General features: G+C 42.7%; 1 protein-coding gene and 1 long non-coding RNA gene across 3 annotated transcripts; one reads left to right on the top strand and one right to left on the bottom strand.

Moving 5' to 3' along the window:
- The first annotated feature begins 1,268 nt into the window (after positions 1–1,268).
- On the top strand, positions 1,269–17,715 carry LOC5571439 (zinc finger protein Xfin). 2 transcript variants are annotated; one of them, XM_021839767.1, is made up of 9 exons: positions 1,269–1,601; positions 1,683–1,937; positions 2,000–2,343; positions 16,128–16,304; positions 16,361–16,558; positions 16,619–16,816; positions 16,874–17,134; positions 17,198–17,368; positions 17,438–17,715. In XM_021839767.1, the coding sequence occupies exons 1-9, from the start codon at positions 1,452–1,454 to the stop codon at positions 17,589–17,591; spliced, it is 1,908 nt and encodes a 635-aa protein (XP_021695459.1). In that variant the 5' UTR covers positions 1,269–1,451; the 3' UTR covers positions 17,592–17,715. The 2 variants fall into 2 exon arrangements, with proteins under 2 accessions (XP_021695459.1, XP_021695460.1); XM_021839768.1 differs by having other exon boundaries at positions 1,683–1,934; positions 17,438–17,692.
- Positions 2,808–4,341, bottom strand: LOC110675286. Its single transcript, XR_002499335.1, has 2 exons — positions 3,226–4,341; positions 2,808–3,156 (listed from the first exon to the last, which is right to left on the bottom strand). It is a non-coding gene; the product is annotated as an uncharacterized LOC110675286 (long non-coding RNA).
- Positions 17,716–25,814: the final 8,099 nt, after the last annotated feature.

The raw sequence follows: 25,814 nt of genomic DNA, 5'->3' as shown, positions 1-25,814 counted from the left end.
ATTTATTTCATAACGCCAAAAATGGCCATTTTTGATACTCACCCACCCCCTTGTAACGCTTTCTGTATGAAAATTTAATAAATTTTGTATGAGCCGTAACATCATGAGGACACCCACCCACCCCTTAAAGCGTTATGAAATTTGTGAATAAGCCCTTACTTCTTATCAGTTTTTTAACGCCTGTTTTGTATTAAAATATGAAACGTCTAAAAAGTGAAATTCTAGATCAAAATAGAATTTTCACCCACGTTGCTAAGCTGAGACTTGGTAAAGTTCGTGAAAATTTCTATTTTGGTTAGTTGGCTAATTAATTTCTCACCCTGTAGCTGATGAATACATTAAAAAGTTTAAAAATATCTTGAATGCAATATATAGTTCAATATACATGAAAAACGAACTGTGAATAATGATTTCCGCCATTAATAATAATGTACTTCATACTGATGATGTCAAAATAATGAAAATCGATAGAATTTTTGCCTGAGTGCTGAGATGGCCAAAACTCCCACCAGAATCTCAGATCTTCCACCGTATGCTTGAATTCAAATTGAATAGCAGCGCAACTATCGCGCAGCTAAATTTGCTCACCCGATGCTTTCCGAAAGCAGCGCTGTCTTTTTGCTACCCCGGTTAGCAGCGCCCGGTACGGATCAGCGTAATGATACTGCGCCATGTAATTTAGTTTAGACGCGCACCGTTGACGATCAACGCTCCGTAATCGTAATCATGGTCATCATCGGAACTTGAAAAGCAGTTTTTCTGATCAAAACTAAAAATTATTCGATGAAAATGTGTTCACTGTGTTTCGGTAGAGGAACAGAATACAGTGAACACATTTTCCTGTTAATTTTGTTGATTTTGAACGAAAAAACTGCTTTTGAAAATTCCAAAATCAATGACGGATCCTGCCCCCTTAAGGTGATTATAAAACGAAGCTAAACTTTGAATTTTCATGTGCACAAGACGAGAGTATCTCATAACAGTTCGCCTTGAAAACCAATCAACTTGCTTGCTTGCTGGTTGTGACCAATGGGATAGATTTTTTATGCGGAGCGCTGTTTGGTTCTCATGTCTTGTGCTCTTGAAAATTTGAGGTGTGGCTTCGTTCTATAATCACCTTAAGGTTGCTCTCAGTGAAGCCAATCTCCAGATAGCTTATGACAAATTTGACATAAATTTTATATCAATTATTTTATACGGCTGCCAGTACTGCTCCCTTTTCGAGCTCGGCGGATCCGCTTCAAGTGCAAGTGCACTCAAGCGACGCCATCATTCAGCGACGACGCTCTCCAATGTTTGTCAACACAACCCGTCGCGAAAGAAAAATAAAATTTTGCAACAGCTGTTCCGTCGATTTGGACTGAAATCAGTTTTGGATTAGAAAATTCTTTTGATTGGAACTACATTTCAGGATATTTTTAACATTTTCTGACTGGTGCAAGTTCAATTTAATGGATTTAGACGCTGAACATTCGATGCCGAAACATTCCGACGATTCCAGGACAGTTTGCCGATTGTGTTCAAGTCGCGAAGAGCTGCTTGAAGATGCATTCGATCAGATGGGACTTCGCCAGTGGATTTCCGATTATCTTTCGATTGAGGTAAGTATTACATACACCTTTTGTTCTCTGCTGCGATTTAGAATAGTTGAACTACAAGAATATGATTCTGTGATATTTTAGGTTAATCAAGACGATGGTTTGAGCCAGATCATTTGTACTAGATGCCTTACACAGCTGAAAGAGTTTCGTGAGTTTCAGCAGCGCTGTATAGGGGTTCAAAATGTACTGCTAAACGGAACTGTTAAATCGGAGCCAGAATCGTCTGACGGAACCGATGAAAAAGTCTGCAGATTTTGTCTGAGTAAGAAATGCGTCGATGAAACATTCCATCAAGGAGATTTACCACGCTGGATTTCGGATTATCTTTCAATCGTGGTAGTATATCAATACATTTTCCCAGCGGTCAAGCTCAATCATTGTCCGGTACCTACTTTTAGATATTAGATCAAGACTGCAAGAGTAGATTTTGCTGTACCGTTTGTAAGATTCAACTGGAAGACTTCCGTAACTTTCAGCTTCGCTGTTTGGAAGTTCAAAACGAACTACTGAATGGAAAGCCCACATCTGTGAAAAACGAACCCGCAAAAGACATCGGTATGGACTCAGAAACTTCTTCGATCTCAGAAGCGATAACTGAAGGCGAGCCATCGATCGAGTGCAAAGTGTGTCATAAAGTGATAAAGGGCACGAAGAACCTTAAGGATAGCCTGAGATACCACATGGTTATACACGGGCCGAAGAAGCACGCGTGCACCGTCTGCAGCAAAGCATTTGCAAAAAGGTAAGGAGAAAAGTACCATAAGGACGCCATCCACCGCTCATTTAAGATCATTTCCAAACAATTCTTCATATTAAAAATTTATGTTTAAAGATATTTTAACCCAATTTTCGCTAAAAGCTAGATGAATGTACCTAAATGGAAAACATAATTTTTATTTAAAATGCACTCGTTAAGAGAAAGGCTTTGCAACAAAGATCGTGGTATGCAGATTTGAACATTTATTTGCTTTTAACATGTTTTCGACGAACATTTTCAAATTATCAAAGATTGATTTTTTTCTTCGGTTAGATTTTCGATTTTTTCTTATTGCTCTCTGTCTTTTTCATAGTGTTTCAAATTCAGTATTTATTTGTCAAAATGCTCTGTACTAAAAACATCAATTACAATTCATTTCTTTTTGCAGGATTTTGACAATGACTTCCCGGCCTTCAACTTACGCTTCATCTTTTTTTCTTCGTTTTTGATTTCCTGTTCCTTTTTCTTCTTCTCAGAACCTGTTTTTGAGTTTTCTCGCATTCAATTGCTTTTTTTCTTGCTCTTTCGCATTCAGGTATGCAATAAAAGTCTGACTTGTCGCTACCGCAGGAAGGCGAAAATTTCTTTTAGTGCGTGATGATTCGTGAAATTTCTGCATTTCCTTCGGAAATGGAAAAACGCTTTGAAACACTTCATCTACCGCACAACTTGAAGTAGGGTCCATTCCAGACGAACTAGTATTTATAGAATCTTGAGCGTTAGTCGCACCTGCAGAATCTTCTAGGGCAACAATCGACACGCTCGATTCCTCACTGATCGGCAAGGTGTGTTGTCCAACTGCAAAAAATGTTAAAAATAGGCACAACTTTTAATAAGCTGTTTATTATTTGTGTATTAGATATTTACCTTCTGGAAATCCCATAAAATCGCTCTCATCGTCACTTTCGATGTGAGTTTCTCCTTCAAACTCACGTTTCCATTTTTTCCAAAAGTGAAACAAATTAGTTTCTTCCTTTGCTCCATGCCACTGCCTAAAGTCATCCTGTTTGCGGAATTCTCTTAGTTGATCTTCTGAAAGGCGTGCTTCAAACACGTCGAAAAATCTAGTATCGGCCTTATCGGCCTGAAGGGTCTACCCCGTTTGGCATAATGCCGTATGGCATAATGCCGTTTGGCATACAGTCGTTTGGCATAATAGCTGTTTGGCATAATGCCATTTGGCATAACGGTCGTTTGGCATAATCGCCATTTGGCATAATGGCCGTTTGGCATAATTGTGAAAAACATTGAATTTGATAAAATTCGTTCCTTTAAGCAAAGGGGTGAGGATAAACTGCTCACGATCGTACATCCCGTTGTCAGTTATTGATAGGACATACTTCAAATCTTCATTTTTTTTCAAGGAAACCAATATCCAATTAAACTCTTTGGGAATTGCATCATACATGACTTTCGGAGTAATCATGTCCGGGATAGTATAGTGCATTTTTAACAAAAATGTATCCAACGCCTAAGTTATTCCATGTCATTTGGAAAAAATGGAACATGGTATTTTATGACGCATCTTATGGTCCCGCATATTACTGTACCACTGCAGCATCTTCCTTTTCCAAATTATGCCAAACGACCATTATGCCAAACAACTGTTATGCCAAACGACTGTATGCCAAACGGCATTATGCCAAATGGCATTATGCCATACGGGGTAGACCCGGCCTGAATTGGTTCTGCAAAAATACCATTATGTTCATCGAGAGTCGATAAGTTTGCCGACATTGAAGCAAAGTTTACAGCTTCTTCCATGGGTACAAACCGCTCTTTTGAAATCCACTTTCAATTACTTGCTCCTTACTATCGAAATTATCGAGAGCTGTTGGGCAAATTTCTGACTTCGTGATGGCACTTATTCCGTGTTTACATCGGAAATCTAACAATGAGTCCTCCGTGTTTTCATTGGCCCGAAAAAACTTACATCCAATGGTTGAGTCAAATGCGTTGAATTGGGGAATAGGCAGATGAGTATTATTTGATGTTTTTCGCAAAAGTTTGTGCTCATAAGCGTTGCATGGCTTTTATGGCCATCGACAAATAGCAGTACGGGTAGTGCGACTTTTTCTCTTTCTAGCCATAGTTGGAAAATGTTTTTTTAGGAACTCATAAAATGCATTCCCTGTCATCCATCCGCTATCGGTTTTGCCTATTCACCAATCAGCTGAAGCACTACGGATGATATCACCAGGGAGTCGACATTAATACGGAAACATCACGAGTGGTGGAAGCAGTTTGCCATCAGCACTGGCAATGAAGAGAGCAGTGTAGCTTTCTTTCTCGTTGTTTCCGAACACTGAGTAGGTATGCTTAGACTGCTTCATCGCCAAACACTTCCTTTTCCTGACAACCAGCTCGCAAGATGTTTCGTCGAGATTAAATATTCTGTCTGGACAATCCAGAAGATAAACCAGATCTTCTTGTTCCAAGTAGGTATGCACTTCACCAAACCATGCTTCAATTTGCTCCTTTGTGATTGTTTTTTTTTAATTTCTTTATTAGTATCATTCCAAACATAACATTCATTTCTTATATCTAGGTGTTCTGTGTTATTAGAGACAACACTATCATCCTAATTTGGTAAAACAAATTTAAGATTTTATTAACATTTTGTTAACAACATATAACATTTCATTTGCCGTAGCAGTTCAGATTTTTTACAGGTGAGTTGATTTCACCTGCTTATAAGAGAAAAAAAAACGCTTTAAATATACTTAACCTAACTTAACCTAAACATATAACGCATTAATCGTGGCAATAGAAGATTGTAACGATTTTTGCCTGAAATTATTAATTATTTTATTTGACATTTGTTCCAATGTTTCAGCATTGGATATTCTATGTAACTCATTGGTACTATACCAGGGAGGAAGCCTTAGAATCATTTTCAAAATTTTATTTTGAATTCTCTGCAGAGCTTTCTTCTTGGTATTACAATAGCTAGTCCATATTGGTACAGCATACAACATGGCTGGCCTGAAAATTTGTTTGAATATCAAAAGCTTGTTCTTAAGACAAAGTTTTGATTTTCTATTAATAAGGGGATAAAGACATTTTACATATTTATTACATTTGGTTTGAATGCCCTCAATGTGATTTTTGAAAGTTAAACTCTTATCAAGCATGAGCCCTAGATACTTAACTTCATCTGACCAATTTATTGGAATCCCTCTCATAGTGACAACATGTCTACTTGAAGGTTTCAAATAAAGAGCTTTTGGTTTATGTGGGAATATTATTAGTTGAGTTTTGGAAGCATTAGGAGAAATCTTCCATTTTTGCAAGTATGAAGAAAAAATATCCAAACTTTTTTGCAATCGACTACAGATGACACGTAGGCTTTGTCCTTTGGCGGAGAGGCCTGTGTCATCCGCAAACAAGAATTTTTGACATCCCTGAGGTAACTCAGGTAAGTCAGATGTGAAAATATTGTATAATATTGGTCCCAAAATGCTGCCTTGAGGAACATCAGCTCTTACAGGAAGTCTTTCAGATCTGGAGTTCTGATAATTAACCTGAAGTGTACGATTTGACAGATAACTTTGAATTATTCTAACAATGTATGTTGGAAAATTAAAGTTTTTTAATTTTACAATCAAACCTTCATGCCAAACACTGTCGAATGCTTTTTCTATGTCTAGAAGAGCAAGACCAGTGGAATAGCCTTCAGATTTGTTGGAACGGATCAAATTTGTTACACGTAAAAGTTGATGAGTGGTCGAATGTCCATGGCGGAATCCGAACTGTTCATTGGCAAAAATTGAATTTTCGTTGATGTGTGCCATCATTCTGTTCAAAATAACCTTTTCAAAAAGTTTACTGATGGAGGAAAGCAAACTGATTGGACGATAGCTAGAAGCTTCTGCAGGATTTTTGTCTGGTTTTAAAATTGGAACAACCATAGCATTTTTCCATTTGTCGGGAAAATATGCTAATTGAAAACATTTGTTAAATATATCAACCAGAAATGATAAGCTACTTTCTGGAAGTTTCTTGATGAGGATGTAGAAAATTCCATCATCACCAGGAGCTTTCATATTTTTGAATTTTTTAATAATAGTTCTCACTTCTTCCAAATCAGTCTCCCAGGCATTTTCGAAAACGTTCTCTTGATTGAGAATATTTTCGAACTCCTGAGTAACTTGATTTTCAATTGGACTAGTAAGTCCTAAATTAAAATTGTGCGCACTTTCAAACTGCATAGCAAGTTTTTGAGCTTTTTCGCAATTAGTTAGTAATAATTTGTTTTCCTCTTTCAATGCCGGTATTGGCTTCTGGGGTTTTTTCAAGATTTTCGATAATTTCCAAAAGGGCTTAGAGCCAGGGTCCAATTGAGAAATTTTATTTTCAAAATTTTTGTTTCTTAATTGAGCAAAACGCTTTTTGATTTCTTTCTGCAAATCCTGCCATATAATTTTCATAGCAGGATCACGAGTGCGCTGAAATTGCCTTCTCCTCACGTTTTCAAGACGAATCAAGAGTTTTAGATCATCGTCTATAATCACGGATTCAAATTTTACTTCACATTTTGGAATTGCAATGCTCCGGGCTTCAACAATGGAATTTGTTAAAGTTTCAAGAGCATTGTCAATATCAAGTTTAGTTTCTAAAGAAATGTTATCATCAAGATTAGAGTCAACATACGTTTTATATATATTCCAGTCGGCTCGTAAATAATTGAAAGTGGAGCTGATAGGATTTAAAATCGCTTCTTGGGATATTTGAAATGTAACAGGGACATGCTCAGAATCAAAATCAGCATGAGTAACTAATTGGCTACAAAGATGACTAGAGTCGGTTAAGACCAAGTCAATCGTAGATGGATTTCTAGAAGAGGAATAACATGTAGGGCTATCAGGGTATTGAATTGAGAAATATCCTGAAGAGCACTCATCAAATAAAATTCTGCCGTTGGAATTACTTTGAGAATTATTCCATGACCGATGTTTGGCATTAAAGTCACCAATGACAAAAAATTTTGACTTATTGCGAGTCAATTTTCGTAAGTCAGTTTGGAGCAAATTAACTTGCTGTCCAGAGCATTGAGAAGGCAAATAGGCAGCTATGAAAGTATATTTACCAAACTGTGTTTCAACAGAAACACCTAAAGTTTCAAAAACTTTAGTTTCAAATGATGAAAACAGTTGATGTTTTATACGCCTATGAATGATGATTGCAACTTCCCCACATGCCCCATCAAGTCGATCATTATGATAAACAAAAAAATTAGGATCTCTTTTGAGTTTAGATTCAGGTTTTAAATACGTTTCGGTTATAACTGCTATATGCACGTTATTAACCGTAAGAAAAATAAACAGCTCGTCCTCTTTACCATTCAGAGAACGAGCATTCCAATTTAAAATATTTAAATTATTATTTGGATCCTGTTACACTAAAAGTGGAAAGAATTATTATTAAATGCTCATTTTTGAATCAACTTTTGTTAGAGTGTAAAACAGAATCAAATGTATATTTTTTGCTGTGTGTGCTACTAGCGCAGACGACAGAAGGTGTAGAAAGCAAAGGTTTGTGGAGATTTGGCGCGATGCGAACGGAAGTAGGAAGGAGATAGGAAAAAGGAAATCATAAAAGTAGAAAATTCCGTCGAGTTAAGACGTGTTTGTTTTTCGTTAAATAAAATTCTTAAAATACAGTCCACTTGCTTTTCGTCCCTGAACTATCCGAAGAACATTTTGGTCCTTCGAGCCGGATGTCGGATTAGTGGATGGAAGCAGATTAGATTCTCGATTCGTGCGCGGAACGAGAAAGAATCGACGCGAGTTTCGGCGGTTGCGACGGTCGAATCGCGAAGTGAATCCGATTGCATGCGTTGCATCGGATAGTGTTTTCCGACAAACGTGGTCGGAAATTGAATTCTGTTCCCGATTGAGTGGTCGAAGAAAGCTCCCGGATACTTGCGTGTTCCGGAAGTGTGAGCTGCTAAACGGACGGCAGAATAGAACTTTGAAAAGTGGAGGTCAAGCCTCAACGAAGAAGAAGAGCGTGAAAATTGTGCGGTAGTGAGAAAAAGAACTAAAAGAACTATTCACATGTAATGTTTTTGCGTTCTGGTAAAGAGAAGAAAGTGTTGTTTCCGTCGACGCCATTTTCAACCCCGACCGGTGAATTCAGTGTGCTTCGTAGTGTGCGTGAGCAGAAAGAGGAAGCCGAACAGCGGCAGAAAGAGAAGAAAATGGCGGAAAGTGTTGTTGCGTTGGAGCGAGAGAAGCAGCTGCTGGCTGTGAAGTTTCAAGGTAATGCTGTGGCAATCAGTGATCGTGCTGGATCCAGTGGCGTACCGGAAAGTATCGTGCCGTATAGAATGCCACCATCGTTGTTGTTGCAGCAAACACCATTGCCAACATTCGACGGCAAATACGAGCACTGGCACAAGTTCAAGGCGAGATTTTGCGATATTGTCGACCGGTGCACCCAAGATTCCCCGGCGACGAAACTCCATTATTTGGATAAGGCGTTGGTCGGAGATGCGAAGGGGGCAATCGATGAGCAGACCCTCAACGATAACAACTACGACGGTGCATGGAGAATTCTGGTCGAACGTTACGAGAACCTCTCGATGGTGATTCATGGCCACGTGACAAGGTTGCTGAACTTGAAGCAGATGGCCAAGGAGTCGTCAGTGGAACTGCGAACGTTGATCGACGACTGTACGAAGCGTGTGGAGTCCCTGGAGTTCCACAAGCTCAAGATGGACAAGATGTCTGAAGCCATCGTTATCACGTTGCTAGCGTCGAAGTTGGATCCGAGTACCCGAAGAAGCTGGGAAGCATCTTGTGAACATGGTAAGTTACCTGTGTATAAGGACACGATTGCATTCCTGCGAAAGCATTGCCATGTTCTGGAGCGGTGTGAGCAAAATGTCATGCCAATCAAGAGCAAAATCGTGCCGATGAAGACCCAGCCATCTATCATTACCAGTAAGACGCACACTGTGATGGTTTCGAAAACGACCGATGGATGCCCCATGTGCGGAACTGCTCATTCGATTGATGCATGTGGAGCGTTCAAAAGGTTGAATGTTGACGAGCGGTATATGAAGGCGAAGCAGCTGGGATTATGCTTCAGTTGCCTGCTACGAGGACATCGAACGGTAGCCTGCAAGAGCGGTAAAACGTGTCCAACTTGCTCGAAGAAACATCATGCACTGATGCATCCGGAAGAGAAGAAGCTTGTTGCAGTTGAATTCCCTCAGCCACCTGCGGCAGAGCAAGCAACGAGTTCCTCCCATCCACTGACAGCAGCAAAGTGTACGATTCCAATCGAGCCAATGCAGCCGAAGCAGATTTTGTTGGCGACAGCTATCGTGATGGTGTATGATTCCAACGAAGTAGCGCATAAGTGCCGTGTGCTGCTGGATTCCGGAGCGATGGCAAACTTCATGTCAACCAGAATGGCGGAATTGTTGCGACTGCGAAAGGAGGGTGCCAACATCCCAATCGATGGAGTGAATGGGATGAAGACTGTCGTGAAGTACAGAGTGAACGCTAGAGTGGCATCAAGAACAACTGGTTTCCAATCATCGTTGGATTATCTGGTTGTGCCCCGAGTGACCGGTGCATTGCCGGCTACTAAGATCGACCCACACAGCTGGCAGATTCCCAAGTCGGTGGAACTAGCAGATCCGCATTTCTACGAACCAGGTCGCATTGACATGCTACTCGGTGCGGAGCTGTTTTTCGAAGTGCTGCAAAAAGGTAAGATCAAATTGGCCCCGAATCTACCATTGTTGCAGGAGAGTCAGCTTGGATGGCTCGTTTCTGGACCGGTGTCCGACTCTGCGGTGATCGGAACCGTGAAGGTGTGTCAAGCTAGAAAATCGGTGGAAACCGACGAGCAGCTGTGTCAACTGCTGCGGCGGTTTTGGACTATCGACGAGTTTGGAGGTGATGCGTCGCCAAGGCCAGACGATAGATGTGAACTAAGTTTCCAGGAGACGCACAGTAGAACCAAGGATGGTCGTTACGTGGTAATGCTGCCATTCCGCGATAATGTTGGAGAGCTCGGAGAATCCCGAAACCGAGCGATGCGACGATTTTTGTCTCTGGAGTGTCGCTTAGAAGGTCAACCGGAGTTGAAGCAAATGTACGTTGATTTCATCAGCGAGTATCTGGCACTTGGCCATTGCCGAGTTGTGACGGATTCCGAATGCGATAGGCCTGAGTCTGTCTACTATCTTCCACACCACTGCGTGATTAAACCGGACAGCTCAACTACCAAGCTGAGAGTGGTGTTCGACGCTTCGGCGAAGAGTAGTTCAGATTTGTCGTTGAACGATGTGATGGAGATTGGGCCCACAGTGCAAGAGTCACTCTTCAATGTGATATTGAGATTTCGCTTGCATAAATTCGTCTTCACCGCCGACATCCCGAAAATGTATCGGCAGGTGATGGTTCACGAGGCTCATCGAAAGTATCAGCGAATTCTGTGGAGAGAAGATAAAAATCAGCCAATGAAGGAGTTGGAGTTAAATACTGTTACTTACGGTACAGCTGCAGCGCCTTTCCTGGCGACACGATCGGTTGTCCAGTTGGCTAGAGACGAGCAAGAAGATTTCCCAGCGGCGAGCGAGGCAGTTGAGAAATGCTTTTACGTCGATGATGTGATGACTGGTGCTGACACGCTTAGCGATGCTAGGCAGCTCCTGCGAGATTTGATCGCACTATTGGATAGAGGTGGATTCCAGCTCCACAAATGGTGTGCGAATGATGAGGCGTTACTCGAGGACATTCCATCTCATGCCAGGGAGAAGCAGATGAACTTCGAAGACTGCGAGATCAACGGAGTGATAAAAACTCTTGGCATTCTTTGGGATCCCTCCAGCGATGAATTCCTGTTCCACGTGAAGCCAATTAGAGATGGCTCTGAATTTCCCACGAAGAGGTCAGTGCTGTCCGATATGTCAAAACTGTTCGATCCTCATGGCTTACTAGCACCGGTGGTACTCATCGCCAAACTGGTAATGCAACAGCTATGGCAACAGAACGTAGGATGGGATGATGCGATTCCAAAGGAGCAATTTCGTATATGGAACCGATTCAGATCCGAGCTTTGCTGTTTGAATTCCCTCCGGATCGATCGGCGGATTACTATTGACGATACGGTTGCTGTGGAGCTGCATGGATTTGCTGACGCTTCCAAGGTGGCGTACGGATGTTGCATCTATATGAGAAGCGTGAAGAGTGATGGTGCTGCAGAGGTTCGACTGATTTGTGGCAAGTCACGAGTTGCCCCAATGAAAGAACTACAACGAGACATCAAGGTGGACGCAAGCCCTGATGAGATGACGATCCCAAGGCTGGAGCTATGCGCTGCGTTGCTGCTAGCTGAACAAGTGAATAAAGTGCGCGAAACCTTAGCATTAACAACCGCAAAGGTGGTGCTTTGGTCGGACTCGAAAATAGTGTTGAACTGGTTGAAACAAATGAAGCCAAATACCCCAGTATTCGTACAAAACCGCGTAGGGAAAATAAGAAAACTTTTTGCGTGGCACACGTGGCACTATATTTCGACTCAGCACAACCCAGCGGATTTGGTGTCACGTGGTGTATTCCCTGAGGATTTGATGCGGTGTGAAGAATGGTGGTTTGGCCCAAGTGTGATTCCTGTTGTTGAAGACGATGAATGTGGTGTGGTGGAACCGGAAGAATATGCCCACCAAATTGTGACGACTTTGGTACCGGAACGAGATTCTGTAATACCGAAGAAACAACTTGAGCCGTACGAAGTGATCCTGAAGTACAGCAGTTATCGAAAGCTGCAGCGTATTTTCGGGTACGTGGTTCGTTTCCTACACAACTGCCGCTTGAAGGGAAACAAGACGACGCGCAGAAGTGGTGCACTGAATAGTGAAGACTACACCGAAGCACAGAAGGCGATGGTGACCATTGTCCAGCTGGTGGTCTATAAGGAAGAAATCAGTTGTATCCAAGCGAACCAACCAGTGAAGGGAAAACTGCGCAATTTGAACCCAATGTACGACGACAACGAAAGGCTGCTGCGAGTTGGCGGTCGCATAAGGAACTCCGATTTGCCGAAAGACCAGAAGCACCCGATGATTTTGCCGGAGAATAACCACTTCACGGAGGTGCTAATAGAAGCGTTGCATCGTGAGCATCTTCATGTCGGTTTGAATGGACTACTTGCGGTGGTCCGACAGAAATTTTGGCCAGTGAACGCGAAGCGAACTATTCATCGAGTTCTGAGGAAATGTGTAGTTTGCTTCCGGACAAACCCCAGAAACGTACAGCAGTATATGGGCGATCTTCCGAGCTGCCGAGTGACTGCTGCCCAACCTTTCGCCAGGACTGGAATTGATTTCGCAGGACCATTCTTCATTAAGGTTGGACGAATGAGAGCTAAGGTTAAGGTGTACGTGTGTCTTTTCGTATGCATGTCTACCAAATCCATACATCTCGAACTGGTGAGCTCTTTGACGACTGATGGTTTCCTGGCAGCACTTCATCGATTTGCTAACCGACGAGGAAATCCATCTGAGCTGTTCTCTGACAACGGAACTAATTTTCGGGGAGCAGACCGAGAACTTTCCGAACTGTTGAACCTGCTACAGTCTCAGGTGCTTGACGACAAAGTAAACGAGTTCTGCCAGCCCAGAGGAATCAAATGGAGCTTCAACCCTCCCAAGGCTCCACACCAGGGAGGTATTTGGGAAGCTAATATCAAATGCATGAAATCCCATTTGTGCAAGACACTAAACGAGAGCTATTTGACATATGAAGAGTTGAACACTTTATTGATCCAGATAGAAGGTGTATTGAACTCGAGACCTCTTGTGCAGCTGACGGATGACCCCTTCGATTACGAAGCGCTGAGCCCAGGACATTTCCTAGTTGGACGGGAATTGACGGCGGTAGCAGAACCGCTGTACGATGATTTGAAGGAGACGAGCTTGTCACGATACCAACTGGTGCAAAAACGAATGCAGCATTTTTGGCAACGGTGGTCGAATGAGTACGTGACGGGTCTTCAGAAGCGCAGCAAATGGTACAAGGACCCTACGTTGCTGCGAAATGGATTGCTGGTGATCATGAAGGAGGACAACATGCCACCCAAGACCTGGAAGTTAGGTCGCATTGTTGAAACACATCCAGGTAAGGACGGAGTTGTACGTGTGGTTACGATCCGCACTGGCAACAGCATCTACAAGCGCCCGACGACCCAGATCGCTGTGCTTCCCATCGATGACTGCACGGATCGAGCAGAGCCCAAGGAGTAGTGAGACCTTCGCCTCACCCGGGGGAGTATGTTACACTAAAAGTGGAAAGAATTATTATTAAATGCTCATTTTTGAATCAACTTTTGTTAGAGTGTAAAACAGAATCAAATGTATATTTTTTGCTGTGTGTGCTACTAGCGCAGACGACAGAAGGTGTAGAAAGCAAAGGTTTGTGGAGATTTGGCGCGATGCGAACGGAAGTAGGAAGGAGATAGGAAAAAGGAAATCATAAAAGTAGAAAATTCCGTCGAGTTAAGACGTGTTTGTTTTTCGTTAAATAAAATTCTTAAAATACAGTCCACTTGCTTTTCGTCCCTGAACTATCCGAAGAACAGATCCATTAGAAAAACGTAATCCAATAACAATTTGATTTGTAAATTTTACACCTACTTGGACTGCTTCAGTCATAGTGGTGGCTTTGAACATTGCATCAATCATTAGATTCAATTGTTCAGTTAGAAAATTAAAATCAGAGGCAGACATGTCATGTGATTTCCCATTTCCGGTAGACGAAGAAGCGGAATTACCTGTGGCGGTAGGGTTTTTTACATTTGATTTGAAACAAGTAGAATGGGTACCCATGGATCGAACAAGGGAGGAGTTCAAATTTCCTGCTACGATATCGGCAAAGGATTTACCGTGGGTAGATACATTCGAAATTGAAAGATTCGAACGGCTACCCGACGGATTAAAATTACTTTGTGAATGAGCATGATTATAATCTTCCTGATGGGTATGATTCATGATCAACCGATCGTTAACTGAAAAATGAGCATTGTTCGATACTCTACCAGGCAAATTGCGGAAACGACCGTTATCGTAACGGATATTATCTTTCATCTGCCTGGCACGAGCCTCAATGACCCTTTTGCATGAAGGGCATTCCCAAAAGTTAGCTTTATGAGGGCCCTTGCAATTGGCGCATTCAAACTTTCTGGTATCTTCTTTCACAGGACAGACGTCCTTAGCGTGAGAAGAACCTCCGCAAATCATGCATTTAGCATCCATGCGACAATTTTTTGTACCATGACCCCACTTTTGGCACCGACGGCACTGAGTGGGGTTCTGGTAATTTCCTCCAGGTTTCTGGAAATGTTCCCATGTCACACGGACATCGAACATAAGTTTTGCTTTTTCTAAAGCTTCAATATTATTTAGTTCTTTTTTGTTAAAGTGAACTAAATAATATTCTTGAGAAAGCCCTTTCCGAACAATGCCAGATTGGGTTCTCTTTTTCATAATGATTACTTGGACTGGGGAAAATCCAAGTAAATCATTTATTCCATTTTTGATCTCTTCAGGTGACTTATAGTCACTTGAGAGACCTTTCAAGACAACTTTGAACAAACGATCAGTTTTGTCGTCATAAGTAAAAAATTTGTGCTTCTTCTCTTCAAGATGTCTGAGAAGATGTTCACGATCTTTAAAAGTTTCCGGCAAAACGCGACAGTCTCCTTTTTTGCGATTTGGAAGGAAACCTTGATTCCTCTGATGGAGTTCAAGATCTCCTGCCTAAATCCCCCAAATTCGGAACAACTGACCACGATAGGCGGCACTCTTTGCTTCCTCACTTGAATCAAAGAGCCTGGGCTAGAGTCTGCTTCGATTTGGTGTTCGGAAAATTTGTCTAGAGCATCGAACTGATTGCTCATTTCGATACAATTATTCATTTCACCCTTGGAAGAAACTTCGCATTCCGGAGAAACGTCCTTTCTTCCATTTTTGCCACGTGTAGTGACAGTTTTAAAACCCACTTTTTTGGAAGGAAGTAGTGAATTCAGAGATTCACCCTTCCTTTTGTTAGTTGTTGATATCATGTTTAGTTAATAGACGAAAGAAGACGTGACCTTCGAGAGGTTTTTTCCCAAGACGGTGTCCAAGAAGGATTACCACCGCTAGCTTTCGCCAACGGGTCCAACGAAAAATCGAAGGCACGGGTCCAAACAAGGATCGTAAAGGGATCAATAGCAGAAAAAGTAGTACTGAAAAGTACTGTTATAGTAGCACTGAAAAGTACCGTTTTTAATTTTAGCACTGAAAAGTACTGATTTATTGCTTTAGGTAGTTTTTAAGAAAACTTCCAAGAGCAGAGAGAAATCGTGTACGCACAGCACGAAGGTACGATGCGCACTATTTTGTGATTGTTGCTCTGTACCGAGCTAGGACACTGGGTTTTCGGAGAGATATTTCTGGGTGCCGCTTCAAAAAAAAGGCGAATTGATTATTATATATACAATTTTCCGATGATATACTAAGATTGGGATATAGGGAGCGGTGAATGGCGTCCTTATGGTATCTTGGGTTAATTCTACGAGTGGCGTGAGGTGAGAATTGTCAGTCTCGCATAGCAAGGTAACAATTCTCGAATCGAGTGAAGTGACTCGCCATTTGATTTGCACGGCGAGTCACTTGACTCGAGTCGACAATTGTCACCTCTCGCCATTAGCATTCTTAGCAAAATAAGATAATCATGGATATTTACGGGTTGAACCATGTTTGATTGCAGTTCCGGTTTGAAAGACCACATGAAAACTCACTTCAAAGATGACAATGATAACCAAGCTGTCGAGTGTGAAGTTTGCCACAAGATTTTCAAAAACATAAACACTCTACGAGTACATAGAGCATCTCACGGACCGCGGAAACATGTTTGTCCTACTTGTAACAAAGCATTCGCTGTTCGGTAAGGCATGTTTTGAAATGTGTTCAGATTTCTTCAATAAAAGTTTTCAATTTCAGTCAGAATTATAGAAACCATATGGACACCCACCATAGCTCAGTTCCACTCGATGGAATAGAGCAGCATTCGGATCATCCATTCAAGTGTGATATATGCTTTAAAATACTGAAAAACAAAATATCCCTTCGACAGCACAAGAAAACCCATCTCCCAAAAAAGAAAGTTTGTTCGATTTGTAGTGCTGCATTTGCTAAGAAGTAAGTTATATATTCTGGAAACTTTTAGAAATGAATTGCCATAGTTTGTCGAATTTTCAGTCGCGATTTGGAAGATCACATGGCAATGCACAATGTCTCTAACGGATCGGAAAACGGACAAAGCCCAAGCGATAATCCATTCAAATGTGAAATATGCCACAAGACTTACCAAAAGCTTAACAGTCTTCGGCAGCATATTAAGATTCATGGACAAGAGAAGCATGTGTGTACTCTGTGTAACAAAGAGTTTGCTGAACGGTAAGACAATGATAACTAGGTATCCTGAAGCAAAGTAAAGAGAATTCTCGATTCCAGTCGTAGGTTAAGCCAGCATTTACAAACTCACAATAAGTTCACTCAATACGAAGAGGTGGGAGAAGCAGATCTGGAGGAATTCCTCTGCGGCGAACCATTCCAATGTGCATTATGCCCCAAAATGTACCATTTCGAAAAGGATCTGTCGAAACATACGCGTAACGTTCATAAATCTAGAACGCTACCTTGCAAGAGCAGCACCGATCAATCTGCGTTAGGATCAGATGTGGACCAGAAAAGTGGACAACTCGAAGCCACACAGTGAGACAGATCAACACTTTCCCAATAGAAATCCTTTGACTATCTTCTCGTTTTCATTTTTAGTGCACCGTTGCATTTGCTGGACGATGCAGATGACGAGGACACACATCCCTTCAAGTGCACCGTATGCCAAAAGGCTTTCAGAAGCAAAGATCAGCTGCTGGACCACGCGAGAAAAGTTCGTGCTAAAATGAATTATCAATGTACCATTTGTAGAAAACGGTTTGCTACGCGGTAAGATGCTGTTCTAATCGATTTTTAATTACAATTTTGTTATATTGGAATTTACATTCGCCGTTTCAGCAATCTGCTCTATCAGCACACCAAAGAAGCCATCCACGCCGAAGGAAAAACACTGGACAACGAAAATGGCGCGCAAAAACTAATGGAAACATACGATGCGTTTGAGGCAGGTGAGATCAAAGTTGAGGTCCAGTCGTCAGATGATGATGAGTAAAAAATATATCTTCGTATCAAATGATCTTTGTTGAAGTAGGGTCGATGTACTAATAGCCGCATAGCTAAGAACAAATATTCGTATAAAATTGAAAAATAAAGCCAGCGGCATAATTTTAACATTATCGGATAGCTTTTTATCTTAATTGTGGAAAAAATATGAAAACTACGAAAACTTATATTTTTGTATTTAATATCGCTTGTGCCACTATAGGAACCAGGGATTGAATCCTGAGAAAATTGAGAGAATCTCTCACGTTTCGCTTTCTGTAACTATCATAATATGCTGCACATTGTGAGAAACTGTTTATCGTATACTGCTACAAGTTTAATCAGATTGGGGGGATAGTAGTGCATGATAAAACACCTCTAAACATGATCCAAACCTGGGGGACACTATTGCTATTGGAAGTCACTGGACACTGAAGAAGTCTGTAAGTCGCAGACGAAATAGATATATAGTCAAGATAAGCAACATATTATAGTTTAAAGGTATTTGCTCGCCTTACTAGTAATTTTAGTATTTTTTTTTTGTAAAAAATGAAGTGTTAAAGTTTAATTAGTAGTTTTTAAACATACTCTTATAATCCCTCCCCTAAAATTTAATAAGACAGTGTAGTTTGATGAATCGTATTCTCGACAAAGCAACGAACAACTTCAAACATTTTAAATATAAAACCAACTTTTTACTATTTTTTTTCTAGTGGGTCGCGAAATCTATACCTGATCGCTAGGTGGGTCGGGCAAATGAAAAGTTTGGGAACCTATGGTCTAGGCAAAATACAAATCAAAACCGTATTTTCACAAAATTTTTATATTTTTCATTTAAAGTGTGGATCAAAGCTTTCGATTGATGTAAAAAAGTTCTTATTTCATAAATTATTTCGTTTAATAAAAAATTATTTCTCTTAGTAGTGCTACTATAGGAACAATAGATTTACTATATACCTATATAGGTGCAAGAGAACTTAAATTTTAAGCAAAACTATTTATTTCAATCATTTTTAGCATAAAATCTAACTGTGTATCAAGGGTCAAAAAATATTTTGCAGCAATAATTGTTTATGGCAAAACGGCCGTAAAAAAGCCACTAGTGCGACTATAGGGGACTGTCTACTAAGGGAACACCGATCCTACTTTAACTGTAAGGCCGTCTTCAGTGTTGTGTACTAGACTCAACTTCGCTCGGGAACGATTTGTAGGTATCAAGTTGAAAAGCCACGTATTGTCGTTGCCTTGGGCTTTGTGGAGTAGCGTGGTAGGTACCTGTTTGCAAATTTCCAGACTTCTAACCACATCTTCTGCTTCTTGGCATTACGTCCTCACTGGGACAAAGCCTGCTTCTCAGCTTAGTATTCTTATGTGCACTTCCACAGTTAACTGAGAGCTTTCTTTGCCAATGTTGCCATTTTCGCATTTGTATATGGTGAGGCAAGTACGATGATACCACATAACATAAGTGGAACTCGAGCTCAAAAAGTGGCACCCACTTTAATATTTGCATGCTGGTATAAGGACATCGAAATGTCAAAAGAGTTATACCACCAATACATCAATCGACATTGCGCATTGGGCCAGACCGCGAAATTAGATAAAAAAAATATTTTGTATATGAAGATGATTTTTTAGAACAAAAATGGCTTTGACAAAAATGTTACATATGATGAGGACTACATTTTGACATTAAGTGACATTAGGGTGGTCCAACAAAATACGAAAATATTTTTGTCAACTTTTATGCTTTGCGATTTAATGCTGTGAAGTGTTCTATCAAGTTGATCTTTGTTTAATTTTGAACAACTTTTCCGAAGACGCCAATCTTGTAAGTCTACTGTAGCCGTTGCTATGGCGTTTCCAATGATGCAGGGTAGGGTAGTCAATGAAAATTGATAATTTGCCCATAACTTTTTTATTTCCAATTCTATCAAAATGACGCATTCTACAAAGATTTAGAACTAGTTGAAACGTGTATTTTAGGAAAAGAGTTAAGTTATTCCACAGACAAACAGACGTCACACTCTCATCATTGTCCATCGACCACCTTTTTAACGGTCGATTCTGTTGTGATGTTACGCGAGGTGGCCCATTTGGGGCAAGAAAATAGTGGGTTTGTTATCTATAAACTAATTTGTATTCTAGTGATAAAAACGTGACTTTACAAATTGTCTACATCACACATAATAATCATAATCTTCTACATGACAAACTAGAACGACAGACGTCAACCGATGACAGTCAGTGCTGCCAGCGGAGAGCCCAGTGGTGTTCCCGTTAGGGTGATCAATTGACCCCAACATCTCCCTCCTTAAGTTCGCTGGTAGTCGCTGAACCACTGCGGCGGTCTTCTGTTGCGTGAAGATCGACGAGGGACTTGGATCACTGGTGAAGCTTCGACTGCTGATTGGAAACCAGCTGATGACGTCGTTGTTGAGGAAGACGAACTAGTTTCACTTGATGACGATTCTGAAGACGATGACGGTTCTGATGACGACACCCAAGGTGGTGGTTCTAATTGGGGTTCCAGCAAGGGTGTTGTCTGAACTGGATTGCTAATCGTTGAAGGCTTAGCTACGTTGCACTCATCTAGTAAAATATCTAATGACAAAGTGTGCTTCTTGCTTGCTCGATGGGTAGTTGAACCTCGGCTTCTGAGCTGGTTGATATGAGAACGGATCAATTTCCTGTTATCGATCCAGACGTTGTACATTACACGGCCGATCCTTTCAACCACCGTTCCTGGAGTCCAAGTCCACTTGTTGTTGGCGTAAACCTTGGCGTAGACGGCATCCTTAGGAACGAACGACCTGGTTCGTTGACTGGTGTCCGTGTCCGTCGATGATACTTGCTTGCGTGGTGCACGTAGAAGTTCTAGCGAAGTCCTGAGCCGACGATAATACATCAACTCCGCAGGTGATCTTCCATCGGGTGTATTGGGATTTGGAGTGGTTCTGTAGGTGAGTAGGAATATATCCAAGGTGGTTTTGATGGAACCTTCTCCCTCCTGGACCTTTCTGACCGCCCGCTTGAAGGTGTCGACAAACCTTTCGGCCTGGCCGTTCGACTGCGGATGGAAAGGTGCTGTTGTAATATGTTCCACGCCGTTCTCGATGCAGAACTCCTTGAACTCGGCGCTTGTAAATTGCGTGCCATTATCTGACACTAGGACTTCGGGCATTCCCTTGTTGGCAAACAGGCTTCGTATGAGGTTGATTGTTGCCTTCGAAGTGATGGATTTTGTCGGAAAAATCTCCGGCCATTTGCTGTAAGAATCCACGACAACCAAGTAGTACTCGCCCTCCAATGGGCCAGCGTAATCGACGTGCACTCTCTGCCAAGGAACTGTGGGTTTTGGCCATGGCTCTGGTGTTGCTTTTGGCGGAGATTTTGCTGCAGAGGCACAACCGTTACAATCTCGAACATAGTTGGCTATTTCTTCGTCGAGACAAGGCCAGTAGACAAAACTTCGCGCGATGGCCTTCATTCGTTGAATTCCTGGGTGCCCTTTGTGTAGTTGGTTGAGGCACCGCTGCCTGTAGATTACTGGAATGACCAACCTGTCGCTGAACATGATGCAACCTTCGACGATGGATAGCGCTTCTTGACGGTCATAGTAGCGCAGTAGCTCCGGATCCTTGATTTCCGAACGATTCTTCGGCCATCCGTGTTTGACGAAACGGTACACTTTCCGAAGAACTGGGTCGGAACTTGTGGCTTGCTCCACCATCTGGAAACTAAGTGGTAGCTGGCTGACTGTGCTGTTGGCTACGGACTTCAGGTCTTCTTCGAGGGTTGTACAGGCTACCACAAAATCTTCTTCGGGCTTGATATGCTGGTCAATTAGACGTGATAGCACATCCGCATTCCCAAACTTATCCGTAGCGACGTATTCCATGGAAAAGTCATACGACAGCAAGGTTAGGGCCCAGCGTTGAAGGCGGTTAGCTGTATACACTGGTATACCCTTTTTAGACCCGAAGATCCTCAAGAGTGGAGCGTGATCCGTTTGTAGTCGAAAGTGTCGTCCGAAGATGTACTTGTGGAATTTGGTCACTGCAAATACAATCGCCAATCCTTCACGATCCGGCTGCGAGTACTTCTGTTCGGTGGGCGTTAGTGACCGTGAAGCGTGCTGAATAACCTTCATTTTGCCATCAGGGTATTTGTGGCTGATAGTAGCCCCGATGCCGATCGACGATGCGTCTGCTGACACAACTATCTCTTGACGTGGATCATAGTGTGCCAACAGAAGATTGGATGACAGGATCGCTTTGAAGTCGTCGAACGCTTTCTGGCATTCTTTCGTCCACTGGAAGGTTGAGGACGACTTGAGGAGTTCGTCCAGTGGGTATCTCAGCGAGCGCATGTTCGGAACAAATTTTCCGTAATAATTTACGGCTCCCAAGAATGAGCGAACTCCAGTAAGATCGCGAGGCGGTGGCATCTCCTGGATGGCCTTGATTTTGTTTGGATCTGGGCGAAGTCCGTCCTTGTCGAGCAATAGGCCCAAATATCCCAGTTGCTTTTGTCCAAAAGAGCACTTTTCTGGACGAATCGTGAACCCGAATTCTTGGATGCGTTGGAGAACTGCGTGCAAGTTTCGCTGATGTTCTTTGGCGTCCCTACCGCCGACGATGACGTCATCCAGATAGCCCGACGTGTACGGAATTCCAGCCAGCATTGCGTCCATCAACTGCTGAAATGCTCCAGGAGCTGCTTTCACTCCGGGAGGGAGCCTGTTATATTGGTACAAGCCCCGGTGAGTGTTGACGGTGAGCAATTTCCGGCTACTCTCCTCGACCTCCATTTGCAGGAAGGCATCCGATAAGTCGATCTGGCTGAATACGGTACAACCAGTCAGCTTCGAGAAAATGTCCTGCGGCAGGGGTAGCGGGTACTGGTGCGGCAGTAGGCGATCGTTTAGGCCCGTTGAATAATCGCCACATATACGGATGCTGCCATTCGACTTCCTCACTACCACAATTGGAGCAGCCCACTCCGAGAAATCCACGGGGGAAATAATGTTCAGGCTTTCCAATCGATCGAGTTCGGCGTCAACGGTGGGTAGCATGGCATAAGACACCGGCCGCTTGGGCCGAAACACTGGTTTACACGCTTCCTTCAATGCCAAGCTCACTTTCGTTTTCGTGCAGAGCCCCAGAGTTGGATTGAAGAGTTTGGGGTAGGCCCTCTGCAATTCGCCTGCGTCGACTGGTTCATCACCGCTGACTAGATTACAAAATGTGTTCATCGGCAATGACCAGAGGTTCAACTTGTCGATGAAGTCGAGCCCCAGGAGGTTCAGCGAGTTGGTAGAGACGTAAACGTGTCCTGTACTCACCGATTCGTTGAGAGCAACTGTGCAGGGGAACTCAAACTCGAGACGAAGATCATCGCCTGACGCAGTCTGGGCGCTTTGCGTTGTTGGAACTGCTGTTGGCTTACCGATCCTCTCCCACACCTCCTGCGACACGATGGTGATGTCGGACGCTGTGTCCAACTGGAGACGCACCGGAATATCGTTGAGCTTAACCCAAACGAAACGACGTTTGCTTTGGACACTGTTGACGGACACGACTGTATTGGTGGAAAACTGCTTGCTGGATTTCCGTCCCTTCGCTGATCTCTTGGCACTGGAGCAATAGCCTTCTTTATGCCCCAGTTGATGGCAGGATGCGCACTTGTGGTTGACAAAACTGCAGTCCTTTGCATAATGCATCGCACCGCAATTCCAGCATGGTGATGCCGGGCCATTCTTCCGTGGCTGCTGCTGCGGCTTCTGTTGATACTGGAACTTACGATGCTCCCCGAACTGCTTCTGGAAAGGCTTCCGTTGTGTTTGACCTCCTCTGATGGCTTGACATGCTGGAGCTGCCGGATTTTCAATCATGGCCGTATCATTCTTTAGGTTTATCAACCGTTGGCATTCCTCGATGAGCGCATCCAGAGTGACATTCCCGTTGTCCTCGATCTTGCTAAGCAGCCTTGTCCGCACCTCAGCATCGCGTTCGGATTTCAGCCCGCAAACAAACATTAAACATTTGAATTGGGCCTCCGTCATTTTGGGAAGCTCAAATTCCACACACATCTTGTTGACACGGCAGGCGTAGGACACGTAATCTTCCGTGGTCGATTTTGCGATGGTGAGCGTGGAATAGCGCTTCTTCACTGCCGACTCCTTGGTGCCAAAAAGTCCTCGAAGCTTCTCCACGGTCTCCAAGAACGAGAAATCCTTCGGTGTGTTCGGCAGGATGTAGCTGACATAGCGATAATGTTCCTTGGTTCCTAGCCGACGAAGAAGCAATCGAACCTTGGCAGCGTCGTCGATGCGTTCGGCGTCCTTCGCGAATAGGTCTTCGTACCTGGCAAACCACGACCCGAATGTGGAGTGAGTATCTGGGTCGTACATAAACTCCTTGATATTTGCAGCCAACGAGTCCAGAATTACTTCTGGATTGGGTGGAACGTGCACTTGAATGGTCTGCATGGCGTTCCGGAAGATCTCTTGCTGCTGTAGAACCCCTTGCTGTTGATGGTGTTGGGATTCTCGCTGCTGCTGAAGGATCTGGTTCATTATGGCTTGCTGATGCTGCATTTGTTGCAAGAGTTGCACAATGAGGGCATCGTGTGGGGAGCTATGCTGCGGCTGAGTGAGGTTAGGCTGAGGATGCTGTTGCGGATGCAGTGAAGGATGCTGTTGATGCTGCGGAGGAGGCAGCTGTTGCTGCTGTGGTGGAGCATTTGGCGGCTGCTGCTGGAGCGGTTGTCCATTCTGCGGAGGTAGTCCGTTCTGGATTTGCCCGGGTGGAATGACTCCCGGTGCTTGATGCTGCTCTGACATTGCACTGTATGTGCGCTTTCGCCTTTTCCGTGGGGGCGTCGTGATGAAACTACAACTGCTTTTTCACTACGCGAAGCCGGCGAAACCGACACAAACTTCGAAAAATCTCGTCGCCACTGTTGTGATGTTACGCGAGGTGGCCCATTTGGGGCAAGAAAATAGTGGGTTTGTTATCTATAAACTAATTTGTATTCTAGTGATAAAACGTGACTTTACAAATTGTCTACATCACACATAATAATCATAATCTTCTACATGACAAACTAGAACGACAGACGTCAACCGATGACAGTCAGTGCTGCCAGCGGAGAGCCCAGTGGTGTTCCCGTTAGGGTGATCAATTGACCCCAACAGATTCAAAAATATGGTAGATGGCCAATCCGTCACCCGCAGCGCTCGCATCATTTTTGTTCGCGTTTGACGTTTACACACTACCGCCATCTGTTGGCCCGTCGGCCAAACACACTAATTTTAGCATTGGGCGTACATGTCCTCGTGACTATGATTTTGATCGAGATTTATTCTATGTGTTACGTCTGTTTGTCTGTGGTTATTCTATTCATTCGTTTATGAGATATACCATTTTGATTCGAAAATCATATTTTTTAAATGTCAGTATCTCAAAAAGGGGGAACAACGGGAATGCAATTTGCAGAGGATCTGAAAGGTATAACTTGGAGTTTCAAATGGTATATTGTATCGCTGGAGAATATTTGAGGACTTACCGTATAATTTTAAAATATTTGTATGACGAACGAATTATTTCTCCAAATTGGAAACTATTTTCGAAAAAATATGTGTGATGGTGATGGTGATCTCGCCTCCAAACATTTTTTGACTAATAATTTCATTTACGAAAAATTTGAAGTTAAATGCCTTTCCCCATACAAAATAAAACGAGAAAACTTCTGCTGATCAACTGTGGACCTATTTTATACCCTGGGAGTAGTAATGACTTTCTAGTTCGATGTCAGATAAACCAGCTTAGATTAATTTGTATTCTAAATTATTTAAATGAATAGGATTTATTCGTGCTGTTCGAAATATGAATCACAGTGATCGAAATATGTGGCAGAATAATCACAGTGATTGACAATTGAAACAAAATGTTGTTCAATGCTTTTGCGAAAAACTTACAATAAAAGGAGATATATTAATATCTCCTTTTATTGTAAGTTTTTCGGGGCCTTCCTTAGGCGAGTGGTTAGAGTCCGCAGCTACAAAGCAACGCCATGTTGAAGGTTTCTGGATTCGATTCCTGCTCGGACCAGGATCTTTTCGAAAAGAAAATTTCCTTGATTTCCCTGGGCATATATTATCATCGTACCTGCCGCTGCCACACGATTTACCAATGCGAAAATGGCAACTTTGGCAAAGAAAGCTCTC

Source organism: Aedes aegypti, chromosome 2, assembly GCF_002204515.2.
Source record: "Aedes aegypti strain LVP_AGWG chromosome 2, AaegL5.0 Primary Assembly, whole genome shotgun sequence".
Lineage (NCBI taxonomy): Eukaryota > Metazoa > Arthropoda > Insecta > Diptera > Culicidae > Aedes > Aedes aegypti.
Note: the sequence above shows the minus strand (reverse complement) of the source record. Positions and strands in the feature narration are given on the sequence as shown.

What these genes read in the sequence shown, in the direction of transcription:
- LOC5571439 (XM_021839767.1), top strand. Translation starts at nt 1,452, where the DNA reads ATGGATTTAGACGCTGAACATTCGATGCCGAAACATTCCGACGATTCC. An exon ending in AGTGCTGCATTTGCTAAGAA is followed by an intron (nt 16,559 to 16,618) that starts GTAAGTTATATA and finishes TCGAATTTTCAG; the next exon opens with TCGCGATTTGGAAGATCACA. An exon ending in AACAAAGAGTTTGCTGAACG is followed by an intron (nt 16,817 to 16,873) that starts GTAAGACAATGA and finishes TCTCGATTCCAG; the next exon opens with TCGTAGGTTAAGCCAGCATT.